Genomic DNA, 18600 nt, shown 5'->3' with positions numbered 1-18600 from the left:
ACATAAGCGCTTAGCTAAAAGACTTCTCACTTACACCCTCGTTCCCCAGAAGGAACTACTTCTCGCTCTTCTGGTGGCTTCTTCATATCTCTGGATCATAAACATCCACAGCTGTTTCCTGATAGAGCAGACTGGATCTGTGTGCCAACTCTCTGCTGTGGTACAGACGAGGGTTTGCCAGTTTCCTCTACCCGCCCCGCATGGTGCTTAGAACACCGTGCTTCGCACAGTGCTTTACACACGGTATGTGCAACCCAGATATTGCTGAGGTGGATAAATCCTCGCAGGCAGCTCTGAGCTCAGAATAGGACTGACCGACCACCCAGCTCCTGGCCCCAGCCAGGCCAGCTTCTAGAAGAAAAGGCTGAGGGGTCTGCTTCAGGGTGGCCGAGCTCCCAGCTGGGGCTGGCTCCCTGCAGAGCACCATGTTGGGCCCAGACCCCTAGGAGCTGAGTCATATCTGTGGTTTTTGCTTTCCATTTGGAGCCTTATTCTTCCAGAATGTCCGGGAAGCCTCCTATTCTTGGAACCTCAGGGAGGGACGAGATCCGTGGCTACTCAGATCGGATGGGAGGTACCCACAAAAGTGAGCTCCCAGCTCAAGGCCTGGGTGAGGCCCCGGGACGTCGGCAGCCCCTCCTCATCTTCCATCTTACTCATTTATCTCCTTTCGCTTCTGTGTAGAGTCCTGCTTCCTGTTTGCCCTAACACACCAGAAGCTGCCTCCCTTCTGCCAGCAGGGGTACCTGAGAACGCAGGGGCTTGTGGGAACTGAGAGCCTCCGGCGGCACGGAGCGGAGCGCAGGTTCCCGCAGGACTATGCCACCGTGGGCAGGAGCCGTGAGGACAGGGCCCAGGGGCCCGAGGGTGGCCCCCTGGCCCCAGGGCCTCCGCTGCTCCAGCCCCACGACAGCAACAAGGAAGAGTTGTGACAGCCAGCCTTCTCCCACCCAGGCCCACAGCTGCGCCTCTGTCCCACCATTGTGGTTGCCGAAGACCACTCAGGTTGTCACAGTGACCAAGAGAACACGTAGGGGGCATGTCAAGGCTGAGGGAGGCCAGCCAGTGGTCTCCCCTCCGGTCTGGTGCCTGGGAGGCGGGGTCCAGAAAACAGCATCCTCTCCCAGTGGGGGTCGCCTCCCACAGCCAGGCCCATCCGCAAGTGGACTGTCCTTGAGCACCAGGCTGGCTCAGTTCTGTCCCCGTCAAGCACCCAGCAGTTCCATTTCCTTCTGGTCTTCTCTTCAGATGAACCAGGATCCCGCCTGCAGATCGTGTCACAGGCGGAACTGTCCTCATCTTCCTAAGGGTTTGTGGCAGGCACTTTATAAAGCAGACGCTCTATTGTCCTCAACCATCTCAGGCAGGTGGGACTGTCACCCTTGATGAAGATATCAGCCCAGAGAGGGTAGGTGACTCCCACGAGCCCCTGTCTGGGGTGGCCCTGAGGCCTCCACCCTGCCCACCTCACCACGGCCTCTGTTCCCAGAACCCAGGGGGGCCAGCCCAGTTTATCATCTTAGGCCCAGCCACTGTCACCAGGCAGAGACGGGACAGCTCCTGCCAAGCCACCTTATCTAAACAGGTTTCTCCCTGAGCAGCTGTACTCAAGAGCTGCGCCCGCCCCAAGACTGCACTCCCCGACTTAATCTTCAACCTCTGCGTTCTCTTCTCTTCCCTCCTGCTCAGCACCGTGCCCTTGCCCTCTGGCATCCCGAACAACACTCTGCCTCTGGCCTGCCCGAGCACGTTTTGTAAAACTGTCACCATGCTATCTTTCAGAGAGGATTCTTTCTGAGGTGATTCACCTGCTGTTTGTACGGAGCCTGGCTCAGCAAGGAGGCATTTCCAACTGCATTTGTACAATAAACAATGCGATTACTTTCTGGTTCTCTTACCTCTTCTCGCTCTTCTTCCTCCCCAGAGATCTGCTCCCTTCCTACACTCCTGTCAGGCATTTTCGTCCCATTTAGGAGTAGATCATGGAAAGGAAAGCATTTGTACATAAAATAATCATGGTGATTTTTCAAAGCTCAGGACCCTAAATGATTGCTTCTTCACTGGTTCTTACTGTCCACGTATGTGTTCAGAATTCAAGGGACACAGGCTTTCTGGATCCAGGGCCCTTTTCTGGGAACATCCTCTTCCTCTCTCAGCCTCTGCTCCCGGGCCCGCTGCTTGTCTGCAGACCCCTCTCCCTCCAGTCGTGCAGTCACAGTAGTCACACTCGGCAGTCTGAGCCTGGAGGGGAGTACTTCCCTGGGACGATACTTGGCATCATTTGTCCAGGGCTGAGCCATCTAAGGATCTCTCTCTAACCCCAGGGGGCTGGGTTCGCCATAGTTCATACAAATTACATGTAAACCAGATATGGGGCCCGTCAGCCTGGTCGCCCTTTTCCAAAACGTTTTGTAAAACAAATCCTTGAATTCAGACTGTCCCGTAAGGTCACACACATCACACACCTAACCAGTTACCAACGGCGGCTAAGCTCCTTGTGCCAATAAAAGTTCAAGGTGCTTCAACAAATAATTCACTGACGCCTGTGTGACATCTGCTCCCATCATCTGCCAGATCGTGAATTCCATCAGAATTTCAGCCAGCCTTGTTTGTGTTTCATAAGACATGGTTTCATGGGTTAGCTGATTAGAGATGCCTTCCCTGGTATTTTCCTTGTAAAACTGATAAGTAATTTGGAAAAGAAAATAGGGGCGCCTGGGTGGCTCAGTCGGTTAAGTGTCTGACTTCGGCTCCGGTCATGATCTCGCAGTTCGTGAGTTCTAGCCCCACGTCGGGCTCTGTGCTGACAGCTCGGAGCCTGGAGCCTGCTTCGGATTCTATGTCTCCCTCTCTCTCTGACCCTCCCCCGTTCATGCTGTCTCTGTCTCAAAAATAAATGTTAAAAAAAAAAATTCAAAAAGAAATCTCATTTCAAACCCCTAGTTCATGCTATACTTCGAAATTAATTCCTGAGGAGTTTTTTAAAAGCCATACAGAAATTGGGGGCACCTGCGTGGCTCATTTGGTTAAGTATCCAAGTCCGGCTCAGGTCATGATCTCACGGTTCGTGGGTTCGAGCCCCGCATCGGGCTCTGTGCTGACGGCTCAGAGCCTGGAGCCTGCTTCAGATTCTGCCTCTGTCTCCCTCTGCCCCTACCCCACTCACATACTGTTTCTCTCTCTCAAAAATAAAGACAAAAGAAAAAAAAAAGCCACACAAAAACTGGAGGTGGAGAAGCGGTGCTATGACAAAAGAAAGGACTGTCCCAAGTTTAGAAGCCATGAAATGATTCCCCAGAGGAAAAGGTTTTACATTTCCAGCCCATAGTTAAGTTTCTTAAATTCCACTTAGTTAACATATAGTGTAATATTGGTTTCAGGTGAAATTTCTTTTTTCCTTTTTTTTTTTCCTTAAGAAATCCCTACACCCAATGGGGGGCTCGAACTCACAACCCCGAGATCAAGCGTCCTCCTCTCCACCAACCAGGACAGCCAGCCACCCCCACCCCAGCCATATTTCATTAATGGGACTCTTAAAGGGGTAGAGGCGCCTGAGTGGCTCCAGTCAGTTAAGCATCCCGACTCCTGATCTCGGCTCACGTCCTGATCTCACAGTTCGTGAGTTCAAGCCCCGCGCTGGGCTCTGTGCCAGTGAGAAAAAGGACTAGCCAAGCAAACTATGGACATTCACCCAACAAAATACTACGCGGCTCTCAAAAACGCCCAGAGGTGAAGACCGTGTGGTAAAGATACACGTGTGACAAAGTCCAGCGGAAAGAAGCAGGACATGAAATTATAGTTGTGAACTACTTAGAACTACATAAAACTAGAAAGCCACCCACAGGGGAGACTCTGGCAAGGACAGATCGCAAAATGTTAACAGTAGTGGTATTAGGCTTGTGGAGGCTTTTTTTTTTTTTCCTTTCTCTTTTGTCCAAATTTGTGGTTACACTCTATAGTGAAATAAATACTTTCTTTCTTTTTAATCATCTCTGGGGGGATGCCTGAGTGGCTCAGTTGGTTAAGCAGCCAGCTCTCGATTTCAACGCAGGTCACAATTTCATGGGTCACGGGATTGAGCCCCGCGTTGGGTTCTGAGCTGGCAATGCAGAGCCTGCCTGGGATTCTCTCTCACGCTCTCTCTCTCGTTTTTTAAAAAATAAAAAATCATCTCTGCTTTTGGGATTTAAAATTGCTAGGGGTGAGAGGATGGGGGGGGGGGGGGCGTGGTGACCCTCCCAGGGGACATGCTCTGCCCCTGGTCCCAGGGGTGCCCATGGTTTTATCCCTCTCCCAAGTTAGGAAACCCCTGCACCCAGTGTCAAGGGACTAGACATGGCCAGTCTAGAGAAGGGAATTTTAAGTGATGTGTATTCCTGCCCTGCAGTGTTTGGACTGACTGACCCAGCACAAGAGAGGAGATCTCTGGAAGCATCACCCCTCCCCAAGTGGTAGAAAAGGAAAGAGAAAAATCCTCGTTTTCTTGTGGAGGTTCCCTGGGTGTAATCTCCAACCCACTGTGGAGCCCCCAAGTCCTTTGGTCTGATGAAAGTGAGGGCGTAGCCAATTGAGTCACCAAGACGTGACTTTGTCTGCTAAACCAATTCCAACTTCTAGTCATTTATTGAGTACTGACTGCATCCCCAAAACTGTGTCGTGGTGGTTTTAAAGACAGAGTCACAAACTCTTTGATACATCCTCAGAGAGATGGACTAATTCCCCTCCTGCCGAGTGTGAGTGGAACTGAGTGATTCGCTTCCAGCAAATAGAGCAGAGGTGACAGGACGTTGGGACACCTGGGTGGCTCAGTCGGTTAAGCCTCCGACTCTTGATCTTGGCTCAGGTCATGATCTCTGGGTTCGTGAGACCGAGCCCAGCATCGGACTCTGCAATGATAGCTCAGGGCCTGCTTGGGATTCTCTCTCTGCCCCTCCCCTGCTCGTGCGCTCGCTCTTTCTCTCTCTCTCTCTCTCAAAATAAATACATTTAGAAAAAGAAGTGACAGGATGTAATTTTCAAGGTTATGTTATAAAAAGACTGTAGCATTCACCCACCAAGAGACTGTTTTCTTTCTTTCTCTCTCTCTCTCTCTCTCTCTCTGTTCCATCACTTGCTCAGGTTATGAAAAGACTAGAGCATTCACCCACCAAGAGGCTGTTCTCTCTCTCTCTCTCCCTCTCGAGTCGCTGGCTCAGGCCATCCAGGCACGGATGGAGAGGTCCACGTAAGGAACTGAGATCTGCCAAGAGCCATGTGCGTAAGCCTAGAAGCAGACCTACTCCCACCCAGCCCTTGGATGACTACAGTGATGGCCACCACCTTGAACGCAGCCTCATGAGACACCCTGAGTCAGAACCCCCCACCTAAACCGCTCCCAGATTCCTGACCCACAGAAACTTTGACGTAATGCCTGTCGTTTTAAGCTGCTAAGTTTCTGTGGGGGGTTTTGTGAGGGGGGCATTTTGTTACACAGCGATAGATAACTAACACATGCACTAACCAGCTTTTACCTGCGTTAACTGTTGCCACAACCCTAAGGGGTAGATATTCCTATCCTAGCCTCCATTCTCAGGCTGAGAACAATTACACAGGTGATTTGCTTCGAAAATCCACCTCCTTCCAGCCGTCCTCTAAATATTAAGTCGTGAAAACAGCCATCTCATCACCTGTGGGCTTCCTTCTCATGAACACTGAGTGACAAGATATTAAGAGAGCAAACAATCCTCAAACCTAAGACACGGTGAAGTGTGTGTGGTCCCACAGGATGGCAGAGAAGTGTCAAAGTGCCGGTTACACAAAACATACCCTCGGAAACAGTATTCAGCCACTCCATCAACCAGACGTCCTGTGATACAGGTGGGGCGGGATGGTTCAGATGGGGACCTGGAGTCTGGACTGTCCACCTTTCTCCAGGCTTCAGCCTCAGTTAGGATCCTCAGTTCTCTGACCAATTACAACATCATCCCCAAGAGCCAAATTGGATTCTTCCCGAGAAAAGAAACCGTAGGCTGCATCATTTCCCTGCAGATGCTTATTTTTTTAATACAGTAAAAATGCTGAGTGGGGCAAGGCTTTTGTCAGACTGCAGGCTTTAAAGAAGCATTTAATTCAATCTGGCACCCCAGACGGAATGTAAATCTGCCACAGAGTGAAGCTGATGGGCAAATATATGAGATGCTTTAGCCCAAGTATTTAATCCAAGTACATCACACGACCAATCCATCAACCCTGAAATAAAAAAACAGCATGTAACAGATGTATTTAAGCAGGGAAGAAAAGACCAGCAGAATATCCTGTCTCGCTCCTTTCTCAGTTCTGCATAAGTAAAACTGATTCGCCTGCTCTTCTGGAGAAGGCCCCAAGTTTAGTGCTCTGTGCAAAATGTTTCAGAAGTCTGTCACCTGTTTTTTCATTCTCTTTGAGATGTCACCGTCTCAGACCAGTCTCTCGGGTCGTTCCAAATTATTATAAATTCATTAGATGCAGAAGAGTCTCGCCACCAGAAAAAAATTAATGGCAATGCAATCTATCTTGAAATTTCAGTGTGTGGTAGTCTGTTGTTGTAGTTTAAAAATAAAGCAACGACAGAGGCACCTGGGTGGCTCAGTTGGTTAGGCTTCCGACTTCAGTCATAATGTCGCGGTTCTTGAGTTCAAGTCCCTCACCAGGGTCTCTGCTGTCAGCGCAGAGCCCGCTTCGGATCCTCTGTCCCCCTCTCCTGTCTGTTCCCCCTGCCCTGCTCTTTCTCTCTCTCTCTCAAAAATGAATAAACATTAAAAAGAAAAAGAAAGAAAGAAAGAAAGAAAGAAAGAAAGAAAGAAAGAAAGAAAGAAAGAAAGCAACTACAAAAATGTATGAGATGAGCTCCTTAACACCAGCCATGTTTAAGTTTTAAATAAGTCAGTCTATCAGGAAAGGAAAAGGTGCCCAGAAGCCTGTGCTATGAAGCACTGTGGTAGGTTAAAGATGGCCAAAGACTTTACGACAATTCCTATCAAGATGTGAGGTCTCTGCTCCCTCCCCTTGAACTAGGGTGGCTTCTGGGACTTTTTGGACCAAAAGAACATGGTGGCAGTGATGCCCCACCAATTTCTGGGCACAGGCCCTTGGAGACTGGCAACCTCCACTACTTCTCTAGGAACCCAGCCAGCATACTGAGAGAGGCCCACATAAAGACGAATTGAAGCATCTAGCCGAGCTTCCAGCTAATAGCCAGGACCAACTTGCGCCATATGGGTGCGCCATCTTGGAAATAGATCCTCCAGTCCCAGCTGGGCTCCCCATGTGGAGTGGAGATGAGCTATCCCTGCCGAGCCCCACCCAAATGTCATACTTGGGAGGAAAATGATCCCTGTGCTACGCCACTAAGTTTTGGGGTGGTTTGTTACGCAGCAATAGATAACAGGGATAGTCACCCCAGGGTGGCTATGAGGTGGCTCCAGTGAAGGTACACTTATAAGAGCAGATACAATATTTGTAATAGCAACTTTGGTTTGTTTATGTTTATTTATTTTTGAGAGAGACAGAGACAGAATGTGAGTGGGTTTGGGGCAGAGAGAGAGGGAGACACGGAATCTGAAGCGGGCTCCAGGCTCCGAGCCGTCAGCACAGAGCCCGACGCAGGGCTCCAACTCACGAGCTGTGAGATCACGACCTGAGCCGAAGTCGGACGCTCAACCGACTGAGCCACCCAGGCGCCCCTGTAATAGCAAGTGTTAATAAGCTTTTTGTAATTACAAAGATAATTACAAAGCACACTCATCGAAAAACTCTTGGTAAAATATAGCTATGGTATTGCACCATTTAATATGCATATGCTGAGGGATGGATGAAAAAGAAAAGTGGAGGGCGCCCGGCTGGCTCAGGCAGAAGAGCATGCAACTCTTGATCACAAGGTCATGAGTTCGAGCCCCACGTTGGGTGTAGAGATTAAATAAATAAAAATAAGTAAATAAATAAATAAATACTTTAAAAAATAATTGTAAGAAAATAAATAAAAGTGAAGGAAAGAGAAGCACGAGCCAGTTAAATAAAGGAAGCGAGTCCATGGAGACTCAGCCCTTGTTATGTGCTTGCCTGAAACTAACTGGTGGAAACTCAGGAGTCTGATGTCCGTCTTTGCCTCAGTAAAACCACAGGTAGCCTGCTAACTATCGTACATTTGTGCGCATCAGCAAGACAACCCAGTATTCCACTGAGATCAAACGCTCTGCACTTGAAAGGGACTTTCGCCTAGGCAAAACGAAACTGGCCCAGCACAACTTTTTTTGATCAAAGGACTCTCCTCCAGCATCAAAGTCTTCCCAACTTTGTCAGGCATGAATTGATCAAGAAGGGATATGGCAAATGGAAGGATTACTGGACTTGAGTCAAAGAGCCCTCACTACCTGCACGTTTGTGATCCACACGCCTTCCTTTGGAGAACCCACTCAATGTCCACCCAACTCTATGGGACCACCCATCACGGTGGAGGCAGGGAGTGGGGGTGAGGGGTAGTCAGACACATAATGCAGACTGGCCAATCGGAGACTGCCCTACAGTCGGACATGTGACCCAAACAGGTCCAATCAGAGTCTTTCCTGAGACCTGACGGATGGACACTGGGAGGGAGAGGGACTTTCCTATTTTCAGACTGTCAACCCAAAGCTGGACTTCTTGTGACTGGTAGTAGGCATCTCTCCCACGACATGGAGAATGAAATCAACATGATGAGGAAATCAAAACAAGCAATGGAAAGCCCACAGAGCTCCGCAACATTATTTGGGTCCTGATCCCACTGTACCTAAGCTAACTGCATCCCTGAACATGCCAGTTATGTGAGCTAATAAGTCCCTTTTCGTGAGCTGGTTTGAGTTGGTTCCTGACCTTGCTGGGTGAACTGTGGAGACTGAGCGGCCATGGGGCCTCGACCCAGCCCCTCCCAAAAGTCGCCAAAGGTTCTTGGTCTTGTCACAAGAAGAATTCAAAGACAGACATGCAGCACAACGGACATGCAACACAAGCAGGAAGGTTTATTAAAAGGAAAAGTACGCTATTGAGATGTGAGCTCCAGCAAGCTCAAGAGAGAGAAAGACAGCTGTGTCCCTGGGGTTTGGGTTCCTATCTTTTATCGGCAGTTGGGAACTAGGGGGCAAAATATTCATTACTTGCAGCAGAGAAACAGGGTTTCGCACTTTTTCTTCCTAATATGGTCAGAGGTTTCCTGTTACGGCGCACGCCTGCCATCTTGAGCCTGTCTGCTTTGATCTGGCTTCTTGTGGCATGCTGCCAGGACAGGGCCCTGACAGCTGGCCACAACTTCCTCCTTGCTGGCCTCCAGGTATCTTGTTTGAACCTAACTGCCTACTGTAACGCAGAAGAATCCTGACTAACCCAAGCCTCAAAGAGGGCCATTCTTGGAGACAGGGTTAAGGGACTTCCATTCATACACCAAAACTGAAGGACCTCTCACTCCATTCTTCTTTCTCTGTCTTTTAACACACATTTGCTGAATGCCAACCATGTTCAGGCTCAGGGCTAAGCAGAGCATGCAACTCTTGATCTCAGGGTTGTGAGTTCCAGCCCCATATTGGGTGTAGGGATTACTTATAAATAAAATATTTTTTTTAAGCAATAAAGTAATAAAATATTAAAAAAAAAAACTTTTACTGGGCATCTAGGGCTAAAATGGAGAATAAAAGAATCAGAATCCCTTTCCTCATGGAGTTCATAGTCCAACAGAGAAAACAGACCATACACTTAAGCAGTAAGAGTCCTCAGGATACAGAAAGTAGAGCGGGGCTGAGGGATTACATAAACTCCTTGCCCTGATCTACTTCCATTTCCACCTGTGATACTGTGACTTAAAATAAGAAAAAAATATATTTGGTTTTCATCTCCATTTCTGGCACAGAGCTCCTAAAACCCTTGGAATTTCCTAAGTGACAAGAGCAATAAAGGTGTCTTTTGCTATTCAAACCAAGGCCCTATGAGCCACCCTGGAGTTTCTGTTTATGTGGGGACTTTTGGAAAACCCCTAAGGATGGGAGCTGGTTGCTGGGGGAACCATCCAGGTGATCGGAGGACTGGAACTTTTAGCCCCACCGTCTCACCTCCGGGGAAGGAGAGAGGGGCTGGAGATTGAGTACAACCACCAATAACCAGGGATTTCATCCATCGTATCTTTGTACTGAAAGTTCCATTGGGGCGCCTGGATGGCTCAGTCAGTTGAGCGGCCGGACTCTTGATCTCGGCCCAGGTCATGACCTCACAGTTCGTGACAGCGAGTGGAGCCTGCTTGGGACTCTTTGTCTCCCTCTCCCTGCCCTTCTCATGCACTCACTCTCTCTCTCTCTCATAAATAAAAAAACAAACATTTTTTAAAAAGAAATTTCTTATCAAATATATTCACTAGTATTTTTTTTATATGTACACAAGACATATATTAAATTTTCTTTAAATAAATCAAAAGGAGGGGCATCTGGCTGGCTCAGTAGGTAAAGCATGGGACTGTTGATCTTGGGGTAGTAAGTTCAAGTCCCATGTTGCATGTGGAGATTACTTAAAAACAAAATCTTTAAAGGGGCACCTGGGTGGCTCAGTCAGTTAAGCATCTAACTTTGGCTCAGGGCATTATCCCACAGTTTGTGGGTTAGAGTCCCCGCATCGGGCTCTGCGTTGACAGCATGGAGCCTGCTTGAGATTCTCTTTCTCTCCCTCTCTCTGCCCCTTCTGTGCACTCTCTCTCTTTCTCTCGAAATCGATAAGTAAACTTAAAAAAATAAATAAGATCTTTAAAAATCAATCAATCAGTCAAAAAGAACTCTTTCAATAAGCATAAAATAAGAACTGTAAGTGATGAGAAAAATGGTTTCATTATTCCGGGGTCAATCAGAAACACAAGCTACACAACGCATTTCAGATGAGGACAATTAATATAGAGAATTTGTTCGGGGCACCTGGGTGGCTCAGTTGGTTAAGCATCCGGCTTTGGCTCAGGTCAAGATCTCACAGTTCATGGGTTCGAGCCCTGCGTCAGGCTCTGTGCTGACAGCTTCAGAGCCTAGAGCCTGCTTCGGATTCTGTGTCTCCCTCTCTCTCTGCCCCTCCCCTGCTCATGCTTGCTCTCTCTCTCTCTCTCAAAAATAAATAAAACTTTATATATATATATATATATATATATATATATATATATATACACATGTATATATATATATACGTATATATAGTGTATATATATATACGTATATATATACGTATATATACACGTATATATACGTACGTATATATACGTGTATATATACGTATATATATACGTATATATATATATATATATGGAGAGAGACAGATAATTTATAATATAGGCATTGAGGACCAAAAAGGCAAAGGGAACACAGAGATAACTCAGGGACAATATGTGCAAACCCAGCAGCATCCCTGCCACCTCGGGCCAGAACCCAGACCTCTGAAAAGGAGGCACGACTTGCCTAGTGTCGGTACCTCTCGAGGCATATGATGAATCCAGTTCTGAGGTCCTGAAGAAAGCTGGAGGCTGGAACCAACGGCTGCCGCCTGGGAGAGGAGCCAGTGCTCCGGACAGTAGTAAGAACGGGAAGCAAAGAGGAAGGAGCAAGTCCCTTCTCCCTCCTCCCGCCTTCTTGTTTCCCTCCAATGGCCCTGAGTGGCGGAAGCTGGCCAGCAGGCAAAGGCACGGTGTAGCTCACAGGTCTCCAGTGCTGTCATCACAAAGCACAATATGGCAGAGTGGATCTGGAGTGGAGAAACAAAGCTTAATAAGAGGCACAGCGGTGGTCTTGTTTCTTAGTGACACGTGAAATGATTGTGCAATGTGTATCTGATGGCCCCTTAGGGTCTCTGAAATAAGGGAGCTAAGCTATTAACATGGTGGCCATTGCAAGACCCAAACCACGAGTGATGGACAGAAGATGCGCTTAGTCCTCCCCAAACGCAACAGTCACGATGAGCAGTGCAGAGCGGGTACGTGGCTCCGCAGAGTGAGGGACTCAAACTCCTACCATTTTTCTCCACCATTTTCAACAAAGGACCTGAACACCGTGGTCCAAAGTAGTTACTCCAGCTCCAGCCGACACACCCACATTCCAACTAGAGAGAAAGGGATGGCGTGCCCCCATCCTTTTATTTACTGTTTTTTAATTACTTATTTATTTTAAGTAATCTCTACACCCAACATGGAGCTCGAACTCACGACCCCCAAATCAAGAGTCACACACTCCCCTGGCTGAGCCAGCCGGGTGGCCCCATGCCCCATCCTTTTAAAGCAGAGGCTGGCAAAGCAGAGGTTGGTGGTAACCCATGGGCCAAATCTGGCCTACTGCCTGTTTGTGTAAATAAAGTTTTATTGAGACCCAGACATGCTTATTCATCTACGCATTTGCCCATTTCTGCTTTTGCGCTTTCAACAACAGAGCTGGGGCGTTGCAGCAGAGACCTTAGGGCCTGCAAAGCCTAAAGTATTTACCATCTGGACATTTAAAGAAAAAGTTTGCTGACCCTTACTTTAAAGGAACAGCCTGGAAGTTGAACAAATGACTTCCATTCCCCCCACCTAGTTACACGGCCAGAGAGGTTGGGAAATGCAGTCTACAGCTAAAAAGCCGGGGCTCGATGTAAAATGTTATTACTGTGTAAGACCACAGTCTCCACCACCCTACCCTTCCATAAAGTTCTGCCCCTGGCTTTCCTCTCTCCTGACCTTCCCATCACCTGAACCACTGAGTGGTCTGAACTCATTTGCTGATACTAGGTGTACTTTATTTTACTGCTTTCTAGAAGTTTCCAGCAACTTCAGCTAATTCTGATAACACCAGCTACCTTCCCAGTAGCCATTCCCTCACTGCTTGCAGGCTAGCAGCTTCCTGATTTTGTTCAGAGTGTATACAGCTAGAGGGGCTCAGGGAAGGTGGGCCCAGCTCCAGAGAGCGAACCCTGCCATGGGTCTAATCCATATCCCTTGGCCAGTTACTGGTTTAGAAGAGGCCGTGTCATCCACTACTGGTCAGGCAGAAGTAAGGAGGGTTTCAGGGAAAGATTGTCCTGCCTGATTTTTAAAAGCCACATCACGGAGGATGAGAAACCCACTTGCTTTGGGAGGATTTGATGGAAGGGTAGGACGCTTGCAGCCAGGAGAGCCACGCTGGAGGTGGGAGAAGGCCAAGAAAGTTGCAGAAAAGCTGACCCGGTGCCCTAACATCACTGAATCCTGAATTCATCACCTGAAACTACCTACGTTCAGACTTCTCATTTAATAGGGTAATAAATCTCTACCATTTAAGCCACTTTTGGGTAAGCATTCTGTTTCTTACAGCCAAACGCACCCTCTCTGAAATGTCCTTTAGCGTGCATGCCTACTATGCACACAGTGTGGGCCTACTATGTGCCAAGAATATTGGCATTTTTTTAAAACAATGGTTCAGGGTTTTTTTAACGTTTGTTTATTTTTGAGAGAGAGAGAGAGAGAGAGAGTGTGTAAGCGAGTGAGGGGTGGAAGGAGAGGGAGACACAGAATCTGAAGCAGCCTCCAGGCTCCAAGCTGTCAGCATAGAGCCCCACGCAGGCTGAAACCCACGAACGGCAAGATCATGACCTGAGCTGAAGTTAGACACTCAACTGAGCCACCCAGGCGCCCCAACAATGTTGGCATTTTAATGCTTACAATTGCATAAGATTTCAATTTTATACTCATTCTACACATTTAAAGAAACAAGGTCTAGGGGCGCCTGGGTGGCTCAGTTGGTTAAGCGCCCGACTTCAGCTCACGTTATTATGATCTCGTGGTCCGTGGGTTTGAGCCCCATGTCAGGCTCTGTGCTGACAGCTCAGAGCCTGGAGCCTGCTTCCGATTCTGTGTCTCCCTCTCTCTGCCCCTCCCCCACTCACTGTCTTTGTCTCTCTCAAAAAAAATAAACGTTTAAAAATTTAAAAAATATATATATAGGTATCATAGAGTTAGGATTTTTATTAAATCCAAAGGCTATTTTTACAGCATCGTATCCTGGCTCAAAAGAAGAAAAAAATATGTATCTTCTTACTCTTGGCGGGTGTCTCAGTCAGCTCTGGTGCCATTAACAAAATACCACAGACTGAGTGGCTTGCACAACAGACATTTAGGCCTCATAGTTATGGAGGCTGGAAATCCAAGATCAAGGGGCTGGTGGATTCAGTTCCTGGGGGAAGCCCTCTTTCTGACTTGTACATGGCCACCTTCTTGCTACCTTCTCATGTTCTCACATGGCAGAGAGAGAGAGAGAGAGAGAGCGAGCTCCGGTCTCTCTTCCTCTTCTTGTAAGTGTAAGGACACTGGTGCCATCATGGGGACCCGACTCTCATGACTGATCTAAATTTAATTGTCCCTCAAAGGCCCCACCTCCAAACACCATCACACTGGGGGTTAAGGCTTCAACATATGAATTCGGGGAGGACACAAACGTTCAGCCCACAACGGTGGGCTCTCTGCTTTACATACACATCAGTGGACTTTTGTGGTGGCTGAGAACAACTGTACCAGGCCCTGGACTCTAGAATACCTGTAAAATGGGGGCACCTGGGTGTCTCAGTCGGTTAGGCATACGGCTTCTGCTAAGTTCATGATTTCATGGTTCATGAGTTCGAGCCCCACGTCAGGCTCTGTGCTGACAGCTCAGAGCCTGGAACCTGCTTTGGATTCTGTGTCTCCCTCTCTCTCTCTGCCCCTCCCCTGCTCATGCTCTGTCTGTGTCTCAAAAATGAATAAACGTTTAAAAATTTTTTGAATAAAAAACACACAAATTATCCTCAAGATGGAAACTGAAAACAAAGATACTCGAGGAGAAACACCTCTTGAAAACTCTATGAGCTTAGACCGTGGCCCGCTACCTCTCTCTTCGTTGACTTTTTTCTTAAGTGCCTCCCTCCAGCTATGAAATCCTCGGACATGTGGTCACTGAGATGCACCTGTCTCCCACACCTGTCCCCTGCCCAGTGGACCCAAGGGAGCTGGTGCGTCAGGGCCGTGCCCAGCTTGCCTGGTCCGCTGAGGAGACTGTGTGAACCACACTGCCACCGTGTGGACACTTCTGCTGACAACGGCTGCTGAGAACCGTTGCTGCCCCGCTCGGCCACCAGCTGGGTTAGAGCCCCATGTTGCATTTCGATGGCCTAGACTAACTGGCTGGTCTGTAGGGATTGGTGGGTGGGAAGAAGAAGCAGTCTTGAGTCAGATCAGATCCTTGCTGGGGGCAATATAGCACTTGTAAGCTTCTATCTATCTCCTATTGTTTGGGGGACCCTGGACAAACCACTTAGCCCCCATGTGCCTCATTAGGGGGCACAGACGGGGACTCACAGGGTTGTAGGATTGAGTGGATACGTGTAAGGTGCTTAGAACAGCATCAGGTGTTGGGTAACTTCAGTATATCAACAGCTTTCAAACCCTCTGACCACGACCCACAGTAAGAAACACATTGTATATCACAACCTAGGACACACAGACCTAGACATAACACCAACAACTGTTCCAGTCTTTCCTGCAATCTCCCGGCCCCCTATGGGGGAGGCATAATTCTTCCCATTTCTCAGATGAGAAGCCTGAGGCCAAGAGGTGAAGTCACTGTGGGATGAGGATAAACAGGACTGGTCCTCCTTCGGAATTCAAAATGTGAACCGAGCAGGGACATTGGCCTTTCAGAAAATGCAGTGCAAAGGAGGGATAGGATTAGGAGGTGACTGGAAGAGAAAGTGCTGGAGCTTCAGAAACAACAGAAGTGAAAACGGACGAGGGGAAGCTCCCCAGCCAGACGGCATCTGGAACTAGCAAACACAGCTGGACCAAGGGATGCTGACCTCAGGTGCTCCCACCGTGGATTACCACTGTTGGCTCCAGCCCTGGGCACGGGCAGAGGCAAAAGCGAGAGATCAGACAGGGCAGGGAGGGCCACGCCTGCCCGTGGCTCTCACCTGGCCCCCTGCCTGTGGTGGACAATCTATTGAAAGTGGAAGGCTGACACAGCTGGTGATGGCCAGGGGTTGTGGGTCTCTTCCAAAGATTCCCTCACCCACCCCAGAGGACGTGCACGCCAGGGGAGTGAGGGAGCGAACCTGTCAACCGCACAGAGAACAAACAGCGTACTATGGCCAAGACGAAGGGGAAACAAACAAACAACAAAAAACATGGCAGCGATTTGGGAAGGGTATAATGGAGCCACGTGATATGGTGGAGACAATGGGATTTGGGGTAAGAAGGTGTGATTTGTACTCCTGCTGTCTGTTCATGGGACAAATAATCACGGAGCACCTGCTATCATGCACCAGGCCCGGAGATAAGCCATGGAGAGACAGATGGACCCTTTGGGAGCTGACAGTACAGTGAGGAGTGAGGAACAAAGAACAGACAATATTTTGTAGTTTCCGCAACAGTAGCCCGATCCCCACCGCTCTGGTCTGTGATCGCTGCACTTTGGGGAACTGTGCATCCCCCTCGTAGCTTTGCTCAGTGTCCGTGGTATCTTTGCGGACTTCCCAACCCCAGAGTAAGTTTTTCTGCCAAAATGAGAGGTTCTTGGTGCCTTCTAGACTTTCCACACCTCCCAACGTGGGAGGATTGTGAAACTTTCCACAAGACTGCTTCCCTGGCCTCTCCATCCTTCTGGTGTTGGTTTTTCTGGGTTTGACACAAGCCCACGAGATGTCCTCCAAAGCCTCTGACGGTCTACCCATCTCCTCTCCAGCCCACTTTAGTTAGACTGCATCACTGTGAGGCCACCAGCCCTTTCGTCTGAATTCTGTGAATCTCCACCCGGCCTGCCTGTGGGTGGAACCTGGACGGTACTGTCACCCTCCTGTCATCTCCCCCCACATCCCGGGCACTGGCTGTTTTCTGTGAAACTGGGAGTGAACACGTTCGGCTTTGAACTGGCCCTGAGGAAATGGGTCAGGAGTTGTGTGGGCAAGAGGGAAGGCTGAGAGCCATTGGAAAACTAAGAATGAATTTTGTTTTAGATTTTTTATTTTTAAGTAATCTCTATACCCATCTCTATCTCACAACCCTGTGATCTAGAGTCACCTGCTCCTCCAGCTGAGCCAGCAGGGTGTCCCGAATTTTTTTTTCTTTTTAACATCTTTCTGTATTAGTAATAAATGCAGTGGAGACAAAACAGACAGTAACAATACAGAGTGCTGAGTGTGGTGGCTGATGTACAGAGGCACAGGGGCTGTGGAAGGTCGAAGAAGGGCATCTCCCCCGCTAGAGAAGGCTCAGGAAAGGGTCTCCAGAGATGATGCCTAGTCTCTCCCTTGGAGAGTAGAGGACAGCGCCTTCCGGTCATAGAGCAACTACAAAATCCAGGGACGGGAGCGACATTTAAGCACACTCTGGAGCTGTATGGGATTCCCAGTGGCTGGACTAGACTGAAACGGAGGTGTAAGAAGGGGCTGTGCCAATTTACCTGCCTTGTGACCTTGGGCAAGTCACGTAACCTTTCTATAAACCGCTCCCTGAGATATCCAAAGACAGTGTTTAATAAACATCTATCGAACATCCTCGGAGTCAGGCACTGTATCAGATTGGTGGGCAGATGGAGTCAAATAAAAGCTACAAATTCCTACTCTCAGGAAGCATAAAGTCTAGGGGGAGAGGCAGACACCCACAATGTGTTACATAAGAGTTTCGAACAAAGCACTACAGAGAAGGAAACAATTACTGCTGCTCAGAGAAGTGATGAGTAGGTGTTCCGCCAAGGGGAGAGAGAAAAGATCATTTAAATTAAGCATAAGGCAAGGAGGAGGGAAAAGGCAGTGATGTATTCATAGACCCGCCAGGCCACGAGTGGTTGTAATGTAAGGTACAGGGTACGAGGGGGGGAGACAAGAGATGGCTGTGACTCCAGCCTGGGCCACACAGATACTTAGCCCCTGTTGTCCAGGCCAGCGACGGTGGGTGCGAAAGGAAGGCCCAGGCTCAAAGAAGTTCACGGGTCCCCACACCTTACCCGGGGCCTCAAAAGCAGGCCGAGTACCACCACCACCTGACATCTTGTCCAAGCCCAGTTCCCCAGCAACTCCGGAGACAGGCTTGAACCACGCCAGCCTTTCATGTCACGTATTGGGAAACCGAAGCCCCCCGGGCCAGGGTGACTTGTCCAAAACCACAAGCGGGTACAGTTGCGTGTGACAGACAAGGGCCACAAAGCGTCCTCTTTACTCCCAGTCGGGGTCTTTTGCCCCTAACCGGCACTTCCGCCTTCAAAGAGTTTAGCTGCCTCATCTGTAAAAAGGAGGAAAAGAATCTCCCGCACCTGTAATTTTCGGAAGACACTGAGGCAAAGGGGTGGCGGGTGGAGGAGTCTGCAAAACCCGGAACCACGCCTCCCTCCCGCCCTTTCGCCCTTGGGTAACTCCCTCAAGCTCCCACCTCCTTCCTCCTCCTCTTCTTCCGGACCCTCCTCGAAGGCCCGCCTGCCTTTTTCCGGCCCCTCCCCGAGGGCCGCCCCTCTTCCGGTCTTTCCTCAAGGACCCGCCCCCTCTTCCGGTCACTCCCCCCCCGAGGGCCCGCCCCTTCCTCCGGTTTTCCCTCCCAAGGACCAGCCCCCTCTTCCGTTGTCTCTTCCC

At 49.0% G+C, this 18600-nt stretch overlaps 1 protein-coding gene and 1 long non-coding RNA gene across 4 annotated transcripts in view; one reads left to right on the top strand and one right to left on the bottom strand.

The window, feature by feature from the left end:
- FOXRED2 (FAD dependent oxidoreductase domain containing 2) overlaps positions 1 to 2532 on the top strand; it is a 16761-nt gene extending 14229 nt beyond the window's left edge. Inside the window, exon 9 of one of the 2 annotated variants that reach the window (XR_009616943.3) lies at positions 685 to 798. Coding sequence is in view for 1 of the 2 variants with exons in the window: in XM_060656447.2 (XP_060512430.2) it covers positions 685 to 932 (248 nt within the window). In the remaining variant the exon portion in view is untranslated. Of the gene's footprint in view, positions 1 to 684 lie in introns of both variants that reach the window. The other variant, XM_060656447.2, reaches the window with a different exon arrangement.
- LOC132695230 (uncharacterized) overlaps positions 1 to 18600 on the bottom strand; it is a 23080-nt gene extending 4480 nt beyond the window's left edge. Inside the window, exons 1-3 of one of the 2 annotated variants that reach the window (XR_014137975.1) lie at positions 18404 to 18600; positions 11462 to 11748; positions 5806 to 5984 (exon numbers count right to left, since the gene is read on the bottom strand). This is a non-coding gene — a long non-coding RNA (uncharacterized LOC132695230). The remainder of the gene's footprint in view (positions 1 to 5805; positions 5985 to 11461; positions 11749 to 18403) is intronic. The other variant, XR_013556652.2, reaches the window with a different exon arrangement.

This window comes from Panthera onca, chromosome B4 (assembly GCF_046562875.1).
Source record: "Panthera onca isolate mPanOnc1 chromosome B4, mPanOnc1 haplotype 2, whole genome shotgun sequence".
NCBI classification, from domain to species: domain Eukaryota; kingdom Metazoa; phylum Chordata; class Mammalia; order Carnivora; family Felidae; genus Panthera; species Panthera onca.
The sequence above is the reverse complement of the archived record's forward strand: the minus strand, read 5'-3'. Positions and strand labels throughout refer to the sequence as shown.